The 21,281-nt window shown below is 40.1% G+C and overlaps 1 protein-coding gene across 8 annotated transcripts; it reads left to right on the plus strand.

Annotated features, from left to right (window-relative positions):
* Positions 1-1,385: 1,385 nt before the first annotated feature.
* Positions 1,386-20,519, plus strand: MEAF6 (MYST/Esa1 associated factor 6). 8 transcript variants are annotated; one of them, XR_013993773.1, is made up of 10 exons: positions 1,389-1,540; positions 2,710-2,825; positions 5,095-5,182; positions 5,329-5,374; positions 9,035-9,081; positions 13,647-13,839; positions 17,374-17,403; positions 17,509-17,566; positions 18,188-18,221; positions 18,968-20,519. XR_013993773.1 is itself a non-coding variant. In XM_081055999.1 (8 exons), the coding sequence occupies exons 1-8, from the start codon at positions 1,451-1,453 to the stop codon at positions 18,974-18,976; spliced, it is 606 nt and encodes a 201-aa protein (XP_080912125.1). In that variant the 5' UTR covers positions 1,389-1,450; the 3' UTR covers positions 18,977-20,519. The 8 variants fall into 8 exon arrangements, 3 of the variants coding, with proteins under 3 accessions (XP_080912125.1, XP_080912126.1, XP_080912127.1); XR_013993771.1 differs by lacking the exon at positions 9,035-9,081 and having other exon boundaries at positions 1,386-1,540; XR_013993774.1 differs by lacking the exon at positions 17,509-17,566.
* Positions 20,520-21,281: the final 762 nt, after the last annotated feature.

Raw genomic sequence — 21,281 nt, forward strand, 5'->3', positions numbered from 1 at the left:
CTAAGACAGAGAAAAAGTCAAGGGTGTTCACTCTGACCACTCTTATTCAACATGGAACTGGCAGTCCCAGCCAGCACAGTAAGGCAAGGAAATAACAAGCATACAGGGTGGAAAAGAAAAAAAGAAAGCTGCCAATTTGAAGAGGAAATGATTATCTATGTAAAACATCCCAAGGAATCTACAAAAACACCTCCTGAAACTAATAAGGGAGTTCAGCAAGATCCCAGGTTACAAGATCAACACACAAAAGAAACGCAGACTGTAGCAGAGACAAAACGATAGAGGGTAAAAGAAATGAAGGATTATTATGTGTCCTCTAGAAGGAGAGAGAAAACGAGGCAGAGGCATCATCTGAAGGAAAAAAGCTGAGAATTTCCCAGAACTGGTGAAAGATCCCAAACTATAGATTGTAGAAACCCAAAGACTTCCAAGTAAGGGGGAAAGGAAGGGAGGGAGCAAGGAAGGAAAGCAGGAAGGAAGGAAAGAAAGAGAAACAAGAAAACAATCCTCTCGAGGTGGACAATGGTGAGCTTTCCATAGCTGAAAACCGGAGCGAGCCGAGGCAGGAGAAGCCGGGGCCAGGTGAAAACCAAGCGAAGGAGACTGCACTTCAGGAATAAAGCTAACGCGCACGTAGTCCTCATTACTCGCTAAGCCCCTTGCAGACATCAAGTGATTCACTCCTCACAGCAACTGTACTAAGTAGGTCCTATTATTACCTCCACGTTAGAGATAAGGACGTGGAGACCGGGACACGTGGTTACTTGCCCAAGGCGGCTCAGTTTATCAGGGGTAGGTAGCCAGGGTCGGGTTTTGAACCAGCTAGTTCTGGCTCCAGTTGTCGGTTTTCGTTCTTAACCACCACACGTACAGTGCTTGTCTCTCCAAAGGGCAATGAGAAGCCACTGAAATGTTGAAACCACATTCGTTTTCCAAAAACAAGTTATCCTGGCACCCCTGTAGATAAGAGATTAAGTGCAGTTTAAGTGTGGGGACAGGAATCTGTTGGCGTAACGTAGCCCAAAATAGGGAAGGCCGCGATGACCGCGGGAGATGGCAGACAAAAGCAAACAGACTTGCGGGCACTTCCAGGGTCCGGGGGACTGCGTTTAGTACGGGATTCAGGGGGTGAAGGAATGAGGATTTTGACTCGGGCCACTCGGCGGGCAGTTTAAGCCATTCACGGATGCGGCCTAGGAGGAGTCCGGTTTGGCACGGGGATCTGCAGTGCCTGGAAAGTCAGCCGTCCGCGAGCGGCAGGAACGCCTGTAGCCCCGAGACCCGCACAGAGCCCCATCCCGGGGCCTCCAGGGGAGGCGCGCGCGGGACCGCGGCTCCGGAAGCCCGAGCGCAGGCGCAGAGCGGCGCGGGCGCCCCCTGGCGGGCGGCGGCGGGCAGGGACCGCCCCCACACCCCGGCGCCGCCGCCGCCGCCGCCGCCTCAGCCCAACATGGCGATGCACAACAAGGCGGCACCGCCGCAGATCCCGGACACCCGGCGGGAGCTGGCGGAGCTCGTGAAGAGGAAGCAGGAGCTGGCGGTGAGGGGCTGGCGTCGGGGGCGCGCGGCGGCCGGCCCCGCCTGCCCCCCCCTCCAGGCCGCAGCCCCGCCGCGCCAGGCCGTTACGGGCGCTGCGCGGCGGCCGATTGCCCGGCGGCCCGCGGCTGGGCTGCGCATTCCGCGGCTCGCCGGCGCCTCGGCTTCCTGGCTCTGCGGGAGCCGGGGCCCGAGGGCGGGGCGACAGGCCAGGAAGAGGAAGGACGGAGGGGAAGGGGCACTAGGCGGGCGGGGGGCGTGGAGGAAGGATGGCGCGTGGGCTGGGGTGCTTGGGGTGGGAGCCCCGGAAAGGCAGTGTCCGTGGGCTCCGGGGGGCGGGGGGCGGCGGGCGGGTCGTAGTCTTTGGGTGTTGGGGGCGGGCGTGGCGGGGGCTGGAGGAGATTGGCTCGGGCGCGCCGGTGGGCTTTGGCGGGTGGGGTGGGAGGCGGCTGTGGAGGGGGACCCAGTCGTCCTGCCTGGTCTTGGGAGGATGGAGGGGCGCATGTCCTTTCGGGAACTAGGAGTGATCCATTGGGTGGAATTTTTGATGGGCAGGGATGTGATGTGTTTGGGAAGATGTTGAAGGTGACAGCGGAGGGGAGCGGATTCACTCTCGGGAACAGGAGTGTGACCCAAGGTCCCATGCACCCTGGTGGCTAAGCCCTCCCTCCCCCCCGAGTCTTGGCTTGGGCACCTGGGAGGCTCGTCTCACCTGAAGCTGCCCTTCCACGTTTCCATAGCAACTGGCTGACCGTGGCACGCAGCCTTTTTGAGCCTGTGGGGAGGGGAGCGACTTGGCGCTGGAAGGCTGCTCGCCCTTCCCTCCCCACTGGCAGTACCTTTTATGCGTGGAGCCTGCCCGAGCTGGGGTTTTTGACAGCTGGGTTTCCCATGAACCCTCTGAAGTATATACAAAATTTTGCGTGTGTGTACATTTTTCAGGGGGACAGGCTCGCTCTATTTCATTCTATTCTCAAAAGGATCCAACAAGACAGGGCTAGACCGTCTTCGTCTGAAACCGCTTGTCCCTTCCCATACCGTCTGCCTCTCCACCAGGGAAGTTTGGTGTAGTCGTGCTCGAGTTTCTACGTCTAACACGAAGATTTCAGTTTGGTCAGACTTAATGTTTGCATTTGAAAGGCATTATCCGTTTCCTTGTTTTTCATCTCTCAGGAAACACTGGCAAACTTGGAGAGACAAATCTATGCTTTTGAAGGAAGCTACCTGGAAGACACTCAGATGTATGGCAATATTATTCGTGGCTGGGATAGGTATCTGACCAATCAAAAGTGAGTGTCAGAAGCCTGTAGTGTTTGTACTGTGACCTCCTAATACTTGTTTTTCATGCTGTATATAGTGGTGGCAACTTTGGAGGGAGGCAGAACTAAGGAGCAGTGTGGAAAGAGGTTTGCGCTTGAACTTTGCGCTCTGGCTCAGCCTCGCTGAGTCATCCTCGCTGAGACAAAGCCTACGTCCATAGGCAGGGAAGGTCTGGTCGGTAGTACAGGGGTGTGTGAAGCTGAAATGAAATACGGCCTAGACTACCTTACACAACCCCATTCTATCAGTGTCTTCCACATTTTAAGCAGTCATGAGTTCCACCCTCACAATGTTTGCCAGGCCTGTGTGCCAACCCTACCACTATTTAGTGCTATTATTCTTGAAAACTTTCTGAAATTTTAAAAATCTGTAGAAAAATGGAAAGAATGGTACATGAACACTTGAAACCCTTCACTGGCATTCGCCGATTCACTTGCTGCATTTGCTTTCTTGCTCTTTTCTCTTTTCCTCACTATAATATATATAAACACACATACCTGTATTTACATTTTAAAAACTTTTTAAAATTTTGAAATAATTATAGATACGTAGGAAATTATAAAAATAGTACAGAGAGGTCCCATGTACCCTTCACCCAGTTTCCCCCAGTGGTTTTTATGTAACCATAGGACAACATCAAAACCAGGAAATTAACGAGTACAATGTGTGTATGTAGTTCTGTCATTTTATCATTGTGTGTAGATTCCTGTAACCACCACTGCAATCAAAATGCAAAACTATTCCATCACCACAAAGATCTGTTATGCTACCCTTGTGTGATTTGTATCTCCCTTTTGCCCTATACTTTGGGTTTTTTTTCCTAAACCATTTAAAAGTTAGAAGCGGATATCATGACACATTGTCCCTAATTATGTCAGAATTATCGCCTAAGAATAAGAACATTTTTCTCAGTTAACCACAGTTACCATGTCTAGAAAATTAGCACTACATTAATACTGTCTTCTAACACACAGTGTTTATTCAAATTTCCCTAATTGTCCCCAACGTGTTTTGCTACCTTGTTTTGATCCAGTCAAAGTTTTTCGTTGCATTGATATTTCTTTGGTTTCTTAATAAGAGCGTCTCCCACCCTTTTTGTTGGTGAAGTTGTGGTTTACAACATTGTCTTGTAGATTGTCCCAATTCTAGATTTTTCTTAATTGTGACCTCATGAGCGATCCTTTAAACATTTTTGGCAGAAATGTTGCATTAGTGATTTGTGTACCTCTTGTTGTTTACCTTTATTTTATTAGGCGGCACATAATGTCAGATTGCCCCATTATTGGTGCTACTAAGTTTGATGATATGATTTCTCCATTATGAAAGCTTATTTTTTCTCTTTGTAATTGACGAGTAATTTTGGAGCTTATACTTTCAGACAGTGGGAATAATATGTTGCTCGCTCCAAATTTTATTCAGTGGTTTTATTATACATTGTTGATTCCTACCTGAATCAGTTATTATACCGGAGGTTGCAAAATGGTGGTTCTAATTTTACTGTTCCTTGTACATTTATTACTGGTGTTCTGAAAGAAGAGCCTTCCCCTTTTATCTTCTCTCCCTTTCATTCTATCTCCGTCTCTCTTTAGTATCACTATAGACCCATGGATTTTTTTTTTTTTAAATTGGTGTTGGGATCTAGTGCTGTCAGTTTTTTATTGTTGAGGTTTTATTTTTTAGTATAAATTAATTTATGGAAATTGATAGAGAAGTGCACAAATCATAAATATACAGCTCAGTGACCTCACAAAGCCAACACACCCATCGTTAATCCTTTTTGATGCCTAGTTTATCCCAAATGTGGCCAGAGGGAGCCTCCTCAACCTGATACCTTTGTCCTTTTGATACGATCCTATTAGTCTCAGCACTTTGTTCCTGTCTTGTCCTTTTCTTGTCTCAGACCTAATTATCAGCCATTTCTCTTAAGGAATCTTGGTTTATTTCTTTAAATTTTAAAAATTAAGTTTGTATAACAGAGACGCTTCATATCAATAGTCTGCGAGTTGTTTTTAATAATCATTGAAATAAACACATATTAAAATGAAAGTGATTATGAACCAGCTAAAGTAATCTCGTGTATCACAGAGGAGTACATTCCATACATTGGAAAACATTTGTGTCTTCATAGGCATTCAGCGTAAAGCTTATTTTGGTCAATCTGAGTTTGCCCTGGGACAGTTTCAGCTTGAACCATAGACCGAGCTCGGTGCTTATAATGAATTATTGTGTGTGTTTTAGAAACTCCAATAGCAAAAATGATCGAAGGAACCGGAAGTTTAAGGAAGCTGAGCGGCTCTTCAGTAAATCCTCAGTTACTTCAGCAGCCGTAAGTGAGGTCGGGGTATCTTTATGTGGCCCTTTGTTGAGGAAGCCCTCAGTTAAATTTCTGAGTTTTCTCTTTCCCTTCTGTCTGTGAGTGCTCTCCTGAGGTCTGTGATAATCTTTCTAGTAACTAGTGGTTTTTTTCTTCAGGCAGTAAGTGCATTGGCAGGAGTTCAGGACCAGCTCATTGAAAAGAGTAAGTTTATGTTTTTACTTTTTCATCAGTTTATTATTTATTTATTTATTTTTAAAATATTTTATTGGGGACGGGGAACAGGACTTTATTGGGGAACAGTGTGTACTTCCTGGACTTTTTCCAAGTCAGGTTGTTGTCTTTTCAATCTTAGTTGTGGAGGGTGCAGCTCAGCTCCAGGTCCAGTTGCTGTTGTTAGTTGCAGGGGGTGCAGCCCACCATCCCTTGCGGGACTCAAGGAATTGAACTGGCAACCTTGTGGTTGAGAGCCCACTGGCCCATGTGGGAATCGAACCGGCAACCTTTGGTGTTAGGAGCACAGAGCTCAACCGCCTGAGCCACTGGGCCGGCCCCTCATCAGTTTATTTTGAAGCTCCTAGTACCTATCTTTAACTCCTATCCAGCTGTGTATCTGAAGACCGTATCTGTTATACTCTTGTCTTTCTAGAAGTTAGTGATTCTTGCATATCTTTAATCATGTCTTTCTTATGAGAAAGAAATTATCATGTCCTTCCTTCCTGCCTCTTCTATCACAGGTATGTTGATGTTAGCTGCTCAAAGACACAAAGATATGTCTTCACTCCTGATAAGTCGTAGGGAATTTTTTAAAAGTTTAAGTATTTTATCATGGAAAATTTCAGATTCATCTAATAAATTCCCCACGTACCCAATTTAATAATTCGTAGGAAGTTCTGATCCTGCAAATAGAATGTACCTGTGTTTTCTTAAATATAAAAATGTAGGTAGCATTTACTTTGTAGAGAAATTGTCATTCTTTGTATGTAAACCATACAGCCTAATTCTGTTTTAATTTCTAGTGATGGGCTATAGACCTGTATATTTATCTTTCTGAGTCAGACTCTGTGTAGCTGTTTTGGATGCCGTCCCTGTGTTGGTTCACTTTGAAATACAACCTGTCTTTTGTATTGTGGCTGTGTACTTCTTTCAGGTGGCATATCGTGTTGTGGGATCCAGTTCTTTTGTTTGCATTGGGGCAGTGGTTTGAGGAAAAACGATTTTGTTAGTTTGGAAATTAGAATTACTCAGTGACTTCAATTATTATCTCTATGTACAGATTTCTGAATTTTTAGCTCTATCCTTAACCCTTTCCTCAGCATTAGTCATACATTTCTAGGACATTCTAGAAAAATGCCTTCTAGACATTTCCACACAGATACTCAAACCCAAATATTTTGTCTAAAGCTGAACCGTTCTATTTCCTTCACAACATGTCTGCCCAATTTTTCTGTTATGGTACTTCTGTTCTCCCTCATTCAAAACTTTGTAGGCATCTTTTCTTTATTTTTTTAATTTTTATTTATTTTAAGTGTGTTCTTCCAGGACCCATCAGCTCCAAGTCCAGTAGTTGTTTCAATCTAGTTGTGGAGGGCGCAGCTCTCACTGGCCCGTGCGGGATGGAACCAGCGACCCTGGTGTGACTAGCCTCGCGCTCTAACCAACTGAGCTAACTGGCTGCCCCGGAGGCATCTTTATTTTTTTCTGCCGACCTAATCAGTTGTACCAAGTCTTTTTGATTTCTGTTTTGCTATAATTGTCAGTTAAATCTTATTTCTTTTCAATTAATGCCACTTTTAGAATGTAGAGCCATTTCATCTGCTTTGTACAGTAAATAAGACGGTTAAGGAACATTCTGGATCTCACTCCTGTGAGTTGAGAAGGAATGATATCTGACTTCTCAGTTTTCACAAGAGCCTATTATCCTGCCCCTGGCTTAGTAGACAGTTTAGTATATGGCTCTGAACCTAATTATGCACCTAGGAAAAGACTCTTAAAACTAGAAGCTTGACTGAGGCAAGTACATTACGTATTAAGGATTTTCTGACCACCCGTTACCCTAAGATCTCCCTTCTGGGTTGAGCCTCACCTCTGTAATACCTCATATTGGTATTCCTTAGCCTTCTGTATAAAGTTGTATTTGGTCATGTAAAATGTGTCTCTCTATTATAAGAGGATGTTGCAAATGTTGTTTACTATCATTCTAATTATCATCTCCTTTAGGAATGGTTTTCCCTGACCGACTAGGTGTTTCTTACTGAAAATCTTGTAATTGACTGCTAAAGTGCTTAAAGCCAAATTTGTGGTTCCTCTCTAGAAAGCAAACTGGAATTTATAGCATGCGTTTTGGGACTGAACCTTAGTATTGCATCTAGCTTACTTTCCTTTTCTATTCCTCTTTGCCCTACATATCTCATTTTAAATTTGTTTTATCGAATTTCATTATACGAATCACAGTAAACTGCCTTGAATTCTTTTTGGAATAAAGCAGAATATAGAGTATTACATAAATACTGGAGTTCATTAATTCAAATGGTTAGAGCCCCTTTACAGTAATTCTGTTGCATTTTATCTCACCACCTCCATTACCACTTCCCACTGCTATTTTTAAGACTTTATTATATTTTTGTCTTGATTTTCTGCAGTTAACTGCAATGTGTTTAAGTATGATTTTATTTTTTAAATTTTTTTCTGGCTTGGGTTTCACTGGACTTCATGAAACTGTGGTTTGGTATTTTTTTTTTTTAATCAATTCTGGAAAATTCCCTGCTGTTACCTTTTTAGATACTACATTTGTTTTTATGCTTTCTCTCCTCTCCTTTGGGTACTTGGGTTAAATGTATGTTAAACCTTCTCATTTTAAGTCCTTCATTATCTTATCTCTTCTATATCTTCTTTTTGTCTCTGTATTGCATTATGAGCAATTTTTTTCTGACCTATCAGTTCCTAATTCTATTTTCAATCAAGACTGATTTGCTGTTAAACCTTCCCTTGATTTTAAACCTTTGTTATTACATTTTTATTTCCAAAAATTTTACTTAATTGTTTAAAAAATTTGCTATGTAATTTTTCAAGAGCTTTCTTTGTAGTTATTTTCAAACTTGTCTTTTACTTCTTTAAGTATGATAAGCATAGTCATTCCATAGTCTGTATACAATTTCAATTTCTGAAGTCTTTAAGGACTTGTTTTTGTTACTGTTTTCTGCTGGTCATTACTCATGAAATCTAATTTCCCGTGTGCTTGGTTTTCTTTGTGTCCTGCTCATTATTATTAAAAGTATTTGTAGAATAAGTTGAGGGTTAGGATGAAGGTGCCGTCTTCCAGAGAAGACCTATGTTTGCTTCTGCTAGGTACGTGGACCTCTTTAGACCAAGTTCAAGGCTTGAGTGTCCCTGAATGACCCAGGTGATTCAAATGAAGTTTTAATTCCATGAGAGGAATGGTCTACTTTGCCTCTTTCATTTCTCTTCCTTTGTACAGAATTTCTTCAATGGCTCAGAATTTCTGTACAACAAATCTTGTGGAATGACTTCTGTTTTTCCTCTTTGGTGGCAATGAAGTGAACATTCTTTTCTCTTGAATTTTGACTTGCATATTCTTAGATCTCAAGGATTTTAGAATTTTGCACTTTCAGCATTTTATTTTGAAACCATTCTGAAAATTTTCCTAAAAAATGCATTAATTTTTGTTTCCTTTGGCTAAGGAATGATAAAGTGGATTCGCATGGTCCCCAGAGGGGAATTTTATGCAAATTAGTGAAGCATTGCATATTTTTTTAAAAAGACTTAAAGAAAAACAAACAGGCATATTTTATCCAGTTTCCTATAACGGATCTCTACTGTTTGTTTTACTGGACTCCTCTGAAGCTTTCATCAAACCAAATTTCTCCTCAACATTTATGTCATTCCAGTGGGTAAGTAGACAACTGCATGAATTGTTGTTCTGGATATCTTCCTTAGCTCCTTTAAACTTGTGTTGATCAGAAGTTATTGCATTGACACTATGTAAAAGCTATTCCTTGATTTTAATAAATAGAGTATCTTATTTGAAGATGTATTAAACTTAATCAAAACCTGATGTTCTTTGCTCTAAAAATCAATTGCTCACTTTTATGTCAATGAGAAACAAACTTATATGTCTTCCCCAGGTGGCAGTGTCATTCGATTAGCTGACTTGCTGCTGCACTTTGAGATGTTGTCACCCAACCCTTTTGCTGTCATTCCTCTTCTGCTTCCATGTGCCAAGGAAGAAAATTATTCTTACTTTGTGTCTCACTTTGTGTTTGAACAGTGTTTAATCTAGTCTCCCTAGCTCCAGACCCTCTTATAAACCACTTCTAGCCCGATAATTCTAAACCACGGATTTGTACAGAGAACTCAGCAGTCATTGTTCGGTAAATCTCTATTCAGAGATTCTTTTTTGTTTGTTTGTTTTTTGGAGTTTTCTTTTTTTTTAATTAAAATTTATTGGGGTGATGATTGTCAACAAAGCTACATAGGTTTCAAGTGTGCAATTCTATAATACTTCATCTATATATTGCATTATGCGTTCACCACCCAGAATCAGTTCTCCTTCCATCACCACGTATTTGACCCCGTTTACCCTCTTCTGCCACCCCCCTTTACCCTTACCCTCTGGTAACCACTAAACGGTTGTTTGTCTATGAGTTTTTGCTTATTTGCTTGTCTTGTTCCTTTGTTGCCTTCAGTTAGTTTTTTGTGGGGGTTTTTTTGCCTTTAGTTTTATATGCCATATGTAAGTGAAGTCATATGGTTCTCTGCTTTTTCTGTCTGATTTATTTTACTTAGCATAATGATTTCAAGATCCATCATATTGTCACGAATGGCACTATTTCATCTTTCCTTATGGCAGAGTAGTATTCCATTGTGTATATATACCACAACTTCTTTATCCATTCATCTATCGAAGAACATTTTGGTTGTTTCCATGTCTTGGCCACTGTAAATAATGCTGCAATGAACACCAGAGTACATATATCTTTACGGATAAATGTTTTCAGATTTTTGGGGTAGATACCTAGGAGAGGGATTGCAGGGTTGTATGGTAATTCTATTCTTCATTTTTTGAAGAACCTCCATACTGTTTTCCATAGCAGCTGCACCAATTTACATTCCCACCAACAGTGTAGGAGGGTCCTTTTTCTCCACAGCCTCTCCAACACTTGTTATTATTTGTCTTGTTGATGAGAGCCATTCTAACAGGTGTGAGGTGAGATATCTCATTATGGTTTTGATTTGCATTTCCCTAATAGCAAGTGAAGTTGAGCATTTTTTCATATATCTGTTGGCTGTTTGTATGTCTTCTTAGGAGAAGTTTCTGTTCATGTCCTCTGCCCATTTTTTAATTGGATTGTTTGTCTTGTTGTTGTCGAGTTGTATGAGTTCCTTGTATATTTTGGATATTAGCCCCTTATCAGAGGCATTGTTTGCAAGTATCTTCTCCCATTCAGTCGGTTGCCTCTTTGTTTTGTTGATTATTTCTTTTGCTGTGCAGAAGCTTTCTAGTTTGATATAGTCCCATTCGTTTATTTTAGCTTTTACTTCCCTTGCCTTTGAGGTCAAATTCATAAAATCCTCTTTGAACCCAAGGTCCATAAGTTTAGTACATATATTTTCTTCTATGCAGGTTATTGTTTCAAGTCCTTTGTTTAGGTCTTTGATCCATTTTGAGTTAATTATGTACATGGTGACAGATAGCAGTCTATTTTCATTCTTTTGCATGTGGCTTTCTAGTTTTCCCAGCACCATTTATTGAAGAGGCTTTCTTTTCTCCATTGTATATTTTTGGCTCCTTTGTTGAAAATTATCTGTTCTTATTTATGGGTTTATTTCTGGGTTCTCAATTCTATTCCATTGGTTGTGTGTATTTTTCTACCAGTACCATGCTGTTTTGATTATTGTCGTTCTGTAGTACAAGCTCAAGTCAGGGAGTGTGATACCTCCAGCATTGTTCTTTTTTTCTTAGGATTGCTTTGGCTATTCGTGGTTCCATACAAATCTGATGATTTTTTTGTTCTATTTCTTTAAAAAATGCCATTGGGATTTTGATGGGGATTGCATTAAATCTGTATATCACTTTGGGTAATATGGCTATTTTAACTATGTTGATTCTTCTAATCCATGAACACGGAATGTGTTTCCATTTCTTTGTGTCTTCAATTTCTTTTAAAAATGTCTTAAACAGTTTTCAGTATATAGGTCCTATACATCCTTTGTTAAGTTTTATTCTTTTTGGTACAATTACAAAAGGAATTTTTTAAAATTTCTTTTTCTGAAATGTCATTGTTAGTGTAGAGGAATGCAGTGGATTTTTGTATATTCAGAGATTGATAGCTTCGCTTTGTTATGTCCTGTTAACAACTGTTTTACTGCAAATAGTATTTACTGTTTGTTTAGAATTTGACTTGCATGCTTGTAGAGCTCAAGGATATTGAGATTTGAACACTTACTGTGTTCTGGACACTAAGCAAACACTTTATTTGCATGATCTCATTTAATCCTTAAAGCTACTGCTTGAGAACAGGGAATATTGCTGTAGCCCAGTGTCTAGCCCAGTGCCGGGTCCGTAAGAGACACTCATCACATAAAATAAATAACTCTTATTTTACAAATGGGGAAACAGCCTCAGAAAGGTTAAGCAACAAGTCACTTCTCTTAACCATCACCTCATACTGTCTCCCTATATAAAATCCCTTAATCTGACATTTATGAGTCCTCTTAACCTGTCATTCCATTTCACCTCTTATTTCTCAAGCTCTCTGTTCGAGTGATATTGTTTGATTCATTTGTCCCAAATATACCTTGTGTTTTCTCACCTTTTGTCTTTTGCTTATGCTATTTGTTTTACTTATTTGGCTTCTCATTTTTCAAGGTCCAGTTTAAACTTCACCCCTTCAATGAAGCTTTTCCTACATAATACACTCTTTCTTCTCTGACTCATATGATACTTAATATCCATATCAGTACTTTGGGACATAGGTTACTGCCTGGGATGTTAACTTCTTCAGAGGTAACATAGGTGGATTCTCCATTCATAGGGCTTTGGCTCAATTTACACTGTTTTGTATGTGTTTGCACAAATGCGTATGCACGTGTGCTTAACTTATAGAAGATGACCACCTCATCCATTTACTCAATACTCCCATAGCATCTGGCCCAAAGTGAATAAATAGTTCATTTTGCTTATCAGTGTCTTTTAATAGAAGTGCCCCATCAATGTTAGAAGGGACGGATTGGCCAGTATACCATTGTTGAAAACCAATTGATCATAAATGTTGAGTTTATATCTGGACTCTGAATTTTTTTCCCTGGATCTGTATGTCCATTCTCATGCAAGGACCACGCAGTCTTGATTACTGTAGTTCAATGTGGTAAGTTTTGCAGTTCTTTTGCAAATTTTTAGATAAAATCCATTTTCTTGAACCTCAGACGGGCCGGATTGGTCAATATACTTTTTCTAGACTCATAGTTCTAGAGCTCCCTCTTCTGTTGCTTTCATGAAGTGTTCAAAAATAGTTTCATGAGTTCTGAGATCTGGTTCTGTTTCTCTTTTGCTTTGTGGGGACCATCTCTTCCTTTCACTTCTCGTATTCATGTGCTACTCAATTTGAAGTCTTCCCAGCAGTTTATAATACAAAAACATCAAAAGAGGAAAAGTGGTCCCTGGTTCTGCTCTCCTCTTTTAACAATTTTGGAAGCAGATAATATACATATTTAGGATCCTTCAGCAGATGAGTAAAGTGCAAGTCTTCCCCCATCCTTATCTATCAGTTTGAAGAAATTTTCTATCAGGGGAAAAAAGAATATGCATTTACCAAAATATATGTAATTATTCTTTATATATATATACACATATTTATACAATAATTCTTGAACTTGCTTGTTTAATGTATCTAAAGGATGTTTTAAAATTGGGACTGTGTGTCAGCTAAAGAGTATGATTACTATTTTTTTAAAACTATTCTTAAGACTTCTCAGAGTAACTCAGGTAATGGGACTCTCCTCATGGGGCCCTTTTCTTGATAGAAAGACAGGATTCCTGTGTGGTTTTGGGGAAGGAACCAGGACCAGTTATAGGAAGTTTTCCCATGGTCATCCCTCACCTGTCCCAAAGACCTGTTTTCGGTAATGCTTCTTATATAATTATTAATCCCATTAACATAATCTGTGTTTAAATAACCTTTATGCATTGAGGTTATCCTGGTTGTATGGTCCCGTCTCCCAGCAATCCTTAGATCTGTTGCCTCTGGTTTCACTGTTTCCAATTACACATTCTTCAGAAACTCTGATAGCTTTAATGCTTTGTATGTATCTTCTTGTCACTTAGAAGGTATGGTCAGTGAGGATAGAAATATAGTCCTTTCTTATACCTTAGTGCTCAAAAAAAATCTCTCCTGACTGACAGATTGCCTGAAGTATACTGATGATGTTTATGGGGGTTTGTGTTTATCCCTTCCAGGGGAACCAGGAAGTGGGACGGAAAGTGATACTTCTCCAGACTTCCACAATCAGGAAAATGAACCCAGCCAGGAAGACCCTGAGGAACTGGATGGTTCTGTGCAGGGAGTGAAACCTCAGAAGGCTGCTTCTTCTACTTCCTCAGGGAGTCATCACAGCAGCCATAAAAAACGAAAGAATAAAAACCGGCACAGGTTAGTGGCAGGGACCACCTCCCACACCCCGTATCTCCCCACCCCCCAACCCACCCCCACCCACCCAAAGCTTCCATGACAGTTGCTGTGAAGGGACTTTACTAGAATAAAAATTCTTCAAGGTTGGTTCTGTCCTTCTGTTGCTACTGGGAAGAAGTTCCATTGGTCCAAAGGAAACAGACTAATTTTTCTGAGGGCTGAATTGATAGACATTAGTGTAACCATGCAGAAGGACAGCCTTCTCACTGTTTCTAGTGTAAAAGAATTTTATTCCATAAACACTTTAATATGGTGAATTTGGAATCCTTTTAGAAGTGGAAAAGGGGAAATAGAAGCGGAACCTATGTAATAGTGTTTGAAAAATGCCACTCGTCCATGTTGGGAAGCTGCAAAGTAGGATAAAGTCCTTTGCTCTTAATTCTGATTCCTTCTACTCTATTCCCTTGTGCATGCAGAGAACTAACATTCCTTTTTTTTTTTTTTCAAATACAAGTTCTATGGTTGCTTGTGATTTCTCTGTTTTTATGTATTTGCAATATGCTGATTTCAGATATCAGAGAAGTAACATAAAGTCTGTAAGATGTAGGAGTGCCTTCCTAGATTAACGTTTGTCCACTGTGTTTTTTTTGCAGTGCATAATGAGATAGGAATGACATCAGTGGACAGAGAGGTCAGGTGTCACCCAGAGAGGATTTTAGCATTCACTCTGCTTGGGGTTTGTATAATAATGCAGTTGCCTATTAACTCTGATAATGGGAAATACAGCTGCACCCAGAGAGGATAATGCATAGTTTCTAGAGTAAGGAATCTTGCCCTGGCCTCAGGCCTTCTGGAAGGCATGGAAACCAGGTATCCACATGGTAGCTTTTGTTCTGCTCCTCTTGGGAGCCTGCGTGCTGAGGAGATGAAAGGAGGCGTGCAGGGGATGCGTGGGGTTCCCTGTTCTCCAGTGTGCTTCTGGGTTGGGTTGCTTTACAAACATGTGGAATATTCCTTCGTGCACCCAAGATATGAATTGCTAGCTGCCGTGGGTATGGCACTTGGGGATAATACAGAATTAACTCTAACTGGTTTAAGCCTCCCTGGCATCAACTGATTCTTTTATTTGTTTACGAGTTTTTCTTGGTGGTGGTGACAGCTTTTAGATTGCAGATCTAGTATTTCCTCCAAACAGTGACTAAGGACTGCTGCTTAACATTTTTCTGCAAACCACAGATCATCATGCCAATCTCATAAGTGCAGTAAGAAATAGAAAAAAATTACATAGCTTTTCTTTTTTGTAAAGGCGACATATTGTTTGATCACTGATAGGACCGATACTAGCTTATCATAAACAGTAGCAGAGAACCATACTCTTAAAAATACAGTTTTTCAATTGTCAGGATACTTAAATGTCATGTTCTGTGTTGCTTTTCTTAAATTTAGTCCACTGTCATTTTAAAATAATGATGCTTTTCCTGTTTCAGAGTGTCTAGAGTAGGGGGGAAATTCCATGAAAGTTTTTGGGACCGTTTTTCCCATTACTGATACAAATAGACTAGATGGCTATGGTTTATTTCAGGTAATACTTTATTTTCCATAGGAACCTGATGATAAAATGGGATTAGGCGTTAAACTTAACATACTTCTTGCAGGTTTCTAGTAGATTTCCATAGGAACAGCAGCACTTCTTCCTATCCTTTTCTCTCCTGGCCCTGGAAGCTAACTCCTTCCAGAAAAATTACTAGGATTTATAAAGATCTTTGACATTAGTTATTGTTTTCACAAATAAGTGCTTTTTGTTTGGAAAGCGGGATCCTTTGGCCGTTTTCCTGGTTTAATCAGGCTGGGCCTCTCCCTTAGTCTTAGGTACTCGCCTGCTCCAAGGGAGCAGAGTGGAGCTGATTTACCTTCTTTCTAGGGAAAACAGGTTCCGTGCGCCCGAATGGCACTTCCGGAGTCAGTTAAGGGTCTCAGCAGATTCCTGACACCTTTCCTTAGGCAATGTGTCTGGCCCAGACGCCTCGCCCCCTGGCTAATGTCTTAGTGGGTCTGACAGAGTGGAGCTGAGGGTGGAGCACTTGGCACACATTTGTAAGTTTGCACCCAATCCAGTACTTGTTTCTCCTCCAATGTGCCACTCCCCATATAGTCAGATAAAGCCAATAGTAAATTATTCCAGCAAGTGTGTGAGTAATTACTATGTGCCAGGCACTGTTTAGTGGTGAGTAAAGCAAAGGGGAAATACATATGGTACTTAGCAAAAAGGAAGTACTTTTGAATTTGTTCTCTTCAGGAATATGAAAATTTATCAGTTAATTTTTAGCATTCATAAATGCTGTTCTGAGTTTTTATATTTCACATGATATCTGAATGATTAAGTCCCAGTATCTTTAAAGAAAAAAGTTAAAATAATAACTTACAGCTTCTCTTTTAGATAAACTACTATACCAAACTCTAGAATTCTTTAAGATAGTTTGTGAATTTTCCATTAAGTAGGTACAGTCTACTTTAATTTGTGAACAAAGTTAAGTAAGGCTGAAAGTTAAATTTTTGGTAGTTCCTGGTTTGTACACTTACTGTATCCTCTTTCTTCCAGCTTCACTCTTGCAAACATTGGCTAGGAGGAAAAAACAGACATTTTGCATGTTGTTTTTACCACCTGTCTATAATCTGAAAAGCTTTGGAACCACCTACGAAGCTGGTGGTGTCATGCTCCAGGTTCATGTTTGTTATAGAGGTCTGTCCAGACATGGTCTGTCAGCAGTGATGGCCCCAAATGGCCTCCTCCTCATACTGCTCCCATCCAGATCCCCGAGGCTTAGGTGCTTGTGGGTGTCAACTTTCCTTTGTTTTCATAGGGGCACAGCAGATTTGGGTGTTCCATAACTGTAGTCCTGACATAAACAGTTAACTGCCATCACCAGGGCAGGCTCTGCAGTTTCTGGAACAAGACTCACCTATCACTGAAGTTTATTCGCTCGACCCTTGGCTTCTAGAATGAATGCTGTAGAAAAGGAGTACCATGATCCCTGGACATGAGTAGAACATATAACTGGAGTTAAAAGTTGTAAAGTGTTTCCTTTTTAAAAATTGTATAATGTTTTCAAAAATGTATAATGTTTTTATCTTTTATTGTAGTGCAAGTATGTTTTGCTGAGTTGTTAGTACTGTCTTCAAAGCACCTTTCATTATATGACTAAACCCTTCTTTCTCTGTTGCTTCTAATGCCCTAATTCTATTTGTCATTACAATGAAATATTTTCAAAGTTCTAACTCTGAATCTGACAGCTATAATACAAGGCCTGCAGGTATCTAATTTCTAATGCAATAACTTTTCCTTTCATAGTCTCTTCTTCTGATATGAAAACCATTGAGGGAAGGGAATCTCTCAACCACAAAATCTTTTGTGCTTTGATGTTTGAAACTTTATGGCTTTAGATTCTTAAAGCTGATTTTGTTTCTACAAATCTTGTTAGGGTGGCTAATCGACTAATTTATTCAATTAGTATATTAATTTCTATTGCTTTCTTCCTTTCAAATGCTGCCCCTCAGCCCGTCTGGCATGTTTGATTATGACTTTGAGTAAGTTTGATTTGAATTAGTATTTGTGCTGTGTTGTTTAGTGTGTAGAGACCAATGTGCCTTTTTGAGACCTTTCTAACCCATAGTTTATCTGTTTAATTGTAGGTATGTATATTAGGTTAGGCTGGGAAGTTTTTTTTAAAAACAGAAAAACGTGATGGAGGTAACATTTTATTTAATAACTTCAGCAAAATTAAGTAAACTTCACTTTTATGCATTTTAATTGCTCTTAAAATAGATAACTTTTACTTTTAATTCTTATTTAAATTGATTTTCTGGCTTTGCTTCATAAGGATTTTAATAATTTAAGTTGTTGATATTTTGCTTTGGAAAGATTTAAAAATTAAAATTTGTTTAATTTCTTTTGTGTTTCATGCCCAGAAATACAAACTCCTAGTCTCTTTCCTGTTCTTAATCACTGTGTGTCTCAGTGATTCTCAGTGGTATAGTTACAGAGCTAACACATTAACGTAGAGCATGCCCTTTTAATCCAATCTCTTTAACGTGTAATTTTGGAATCACTATTAAAAATTATATGGCTTTCATAACTGCTATGTATTTCTTTTTGAGTCATCTAAGTTTGCCTTGTGGCAAAAATATTTGCTCATGTTTTAAATACTTGCTTAATAACTGGATAAACAACTAAATATGACATAGTCTAATGAAGAATGTGGATTTTACTTAACCAAATAGTCTTCGTTATAGCTTGTGCCCTATGCAGTAGCTGATTCTTGGACTTTTTCTGTAAATTAAAATGCAAATATCTTTTATCTTTCCTATACAGGATTGATCTGAAGTTAAACAAAAAACCACGAGCTGTAAGTATCAGCGGGACCATTTTAGAGAGGCTGGTAATTCTGGAGATGATTAGAAAAATGTATTTGTCTTCAGAGCTTGAATGTTCCTAATCTGGGGTCATGACTCTCATTTTAAAATCTGGGTTGTCCATCTGTACCAACTTCAACTTTTAAGTGTTACTTTTTTTATATTTTGGAGAAAGGAGTTGCACATTTTTACTGAAAACAACTTCTCTTTGATTAAATAAAGAATTGTTATACTAGCTTTTTTTTCTGACTGGTGAGCTCAAGATGTCTAATGAAGGCAGAATTGGTCTTTTAGTCCCTTGGTGGACTCAGAAGACAGGCTATTTTCAGATATGAAATAACATACAGTAGTACCTCGGTTTTCGTACATAATCCGTTCCAGAAGACCATTTGAGTACTGAAACGTTTGAAAACCGAGGCACGGTTTCCCCATGGAAAGTAATGCAAAATGGATTAATCCGTTCCAGACCTTTAAAATCAACCCCCAAAACTGCAAATTTAGCGTGAATTTTACTATCTAATGATACCATAGATTCATAAAATTTACGGCATTCGTAAACTGAAATGTTCGTCAACGGAGACATTCGAAAACCGAGGTACCATTGTACATTACATTTAAAATAAAATCTTTGGCTATAGAACAATCCCCTAGCAGAGTTGTTTATGAGATTTTGTTTGTCTTTAGGTTCAAACCAGGGTTCTTCTGTGAATTAATTGGGACTTTGTTTTTCTCTCTTTAGGACTATTAGAAGACTCATTAGTGCAGAAGCTTCCAGGCTGCAGAGCCCTGCTTCCCTCCTCCGACCTCACAAAGATAAACATCCCTCACCTGAGTGTGTGGCCATCCACCTCTGCTTTCCCAGACCCAGTGCCTGTGACTCTTGAGTAGTTTGTTCTGAAATGTGGTGACAAACAAGTCGTTTCCGTAAGACCACATTGGATCATTTACTTTGTGTCATTTTTAGTAACAGAACTGCAGGAAGACCAAGACATGGTTATAATCCCATCAAGTTGCTAACTGAATCTCTCCCTTCTTGGAACAAATGTCTCCCCCCAAACTGGCTGGCACCAGCTTTGTCTGTGATACCCATTGAGAAATGGTCTCTGCTTTTGTTTTATGCTGAAAGGAGAGCACAGGTTACATTTCAGAGGGAGGCTGTAAATACCTGGCATTTTCTTATTTTGTTTGTGTTTTATCATTTTTCTATTGTTGTTTTTATCATCTTATTTTCTTCTGGGACTTTTTTTGTAATGCCTTTGTACAGCTCGTACCTTCCTGCTGACATATCTGATAATCTGTTTCGTGGAGTTGCCAATATTCTTAACTGAAGGTAATCTGGTTGACCACAAATAAAATGCGGAACTTGGCTCTTTGTTTTGTTGCAGGGGAAAGGTAAAGAATGTTTATTTAATAATTACCTATCTTAAATCTTTCTGAGTTGGAAGCAGTTTCATATTCAAGGAATAGGAAAAGGTGAAAAACTAAGTTTTGATCAGTCCTTTTAAAATAGATATTTTTATTTTTTTGTATAAATAAAATTTCATAGGCTTTGATTTCTCAATGCTTTACTTTTAAACCTGAGATTGTTTTTTCATTTATTTATTTGTATCATGCCTTACGGAAATTTCTTTTTCCATCTTTTTTCTCTTTGCTGGTATTTGCCTGATTAAATATTGCTCTTAAAATCTTTAAAGCATATGGAAAGCCTCAAAATTGTGCTCAAAGCTGATAATGTATGGAACTCTTGAACAGGGAGAAAGATAGGATCAACGAGAACCATCAGTGCCCAACAGGTCCCCCTTCCTTATGGGCGTGATGGGCCGAGGAACTCACTGGTGATTGTTCCCTGCTTCTGGAGCAGTGGTCAAGGTAGAGTGACTGTACATTGGAACTACTGGGGCAGCTTAAAAAAATTAGTGATATCTGGGTCCCGCCCCCAGAGACTCTTGACTAGGGTACCATCTAGTTAAGGGAATTTCCTTTCAAATAATCCCTGGGATTGTGATAGGAAGCCAAGCTGAGAACCACTACATTAGGAGCCTGGATGGTGTGATTTAAATCCTCTGTTGTAAAGCAGTCTAAGGGGTAAGATTTGGGCCTCGCCTTTCCTTTGCCTCTATTTAGTCATAGTCCTTTACTTATGCTCATATCTTTGGTAGAAAAAATATGTGCCATTTGTGATGATATTGGTAGAGCTGAATATGGGTGATGTCTATTATCAAAACAATTCTACCTTGTCAGATGTGCGGAAGCTTTCGCTCTTATTCTCAAATAAACTGTTTTGTTTTGGACTCTGGCTGTTTAGGTGTCGTTGGCTTTGTCTTTGGTAGCAGAACTCCAATGTCAGGGTATTTTCTTTTCTTCAATTTTTTTTTATTGGGGAACAGTGTGTTTTTCCAGGGCCCATCAGCTCCATGTCAAGTCTTTATTTTCAGTCTGGTTGTGCGGGGCGCAGCTCAGCTCCAGTTCAAGTTGTTTTTAATCTGGTTGTGGAGGGTGCAGCTCACTGGCCCGTGTGGGAATCAAACCGGCGACTTGGGTGTTATGAGCACTGCGCTCTAAGCACTGAGCCAACTAGCTGCCCCCAATGTCAGGGTTTTTAAGGAAATAGTTTCTTATATTTAGATTGTTCCTTAAAAAAGGGGGAGGCATGGCCGGATGGCTCAGTTGGTTAGAGCCCGAGTTCTTAACAACAAGGTTCCCGGTTCAATTCCTGCATGGGATGTGGGCTGTGCCCCCTGCAACTAAGATTGAAAACGGCGACTGGACTGGAGCTGAGCTGCGCCCTCCACAGCTAGACTGAAGGACAATGGCTTGACTTGGAGCTGATGCGCCCTGAAGAAACACACTATTCCCCAATATTTCCCAATTAAAAAAATGTTTTAAAACAAAAAACAAGAAGTAACAATGGAAACCAGAAACAGTCTATATCCTTATCAGTTTGTCTCCTTTTCCGGGGGGGCGGGGTGGGATACCTACACGTCCCTTAACTGCCAGAAGTATATGGCAAACCTGAAAATATTTGACTTTTATAGTTTGACATTTGCTAAAGG

Source organism: Rhinolophus hipposideros (genome assembly GCF_964194185.1).
Source record: "Rhinolophus hipposideros genome assembly, chromosome: 8".
In the NCBI taxonomy this organism is placed as follows: domain Eukaryota; kingdom Metazoa; phylum Chordata; class Mammalia; order Chiroptera; family Rhinolophidae; genus Rhinolophus; species Rhinolophus hipposideros.

Bases quoted from the DNA above. Each gene is read 5' to 3' on its own strand.
- MEAF6 (XM_081056001.1), top strand. From the start codon at position 1,451: ATGGCGATGCACAACAAGGCGGCACCGCCGCAGATCCCGGACACCCGG. The intron at 2,826-5,094 runs GTGAGTGTCAGA...TGTGTGTTTTAG, and splicing joins AGGTATCTGACCAATCAAAA to AAACTCCAATAGCAAAAATG. The intron at 13,840-14,703 runs GTTAGTGGCAGG...TCCACATGGTAG, and splicing joins AAGAATAAAAACCGGCACAG to CTTTTGTTCTGCTCCTCTTG.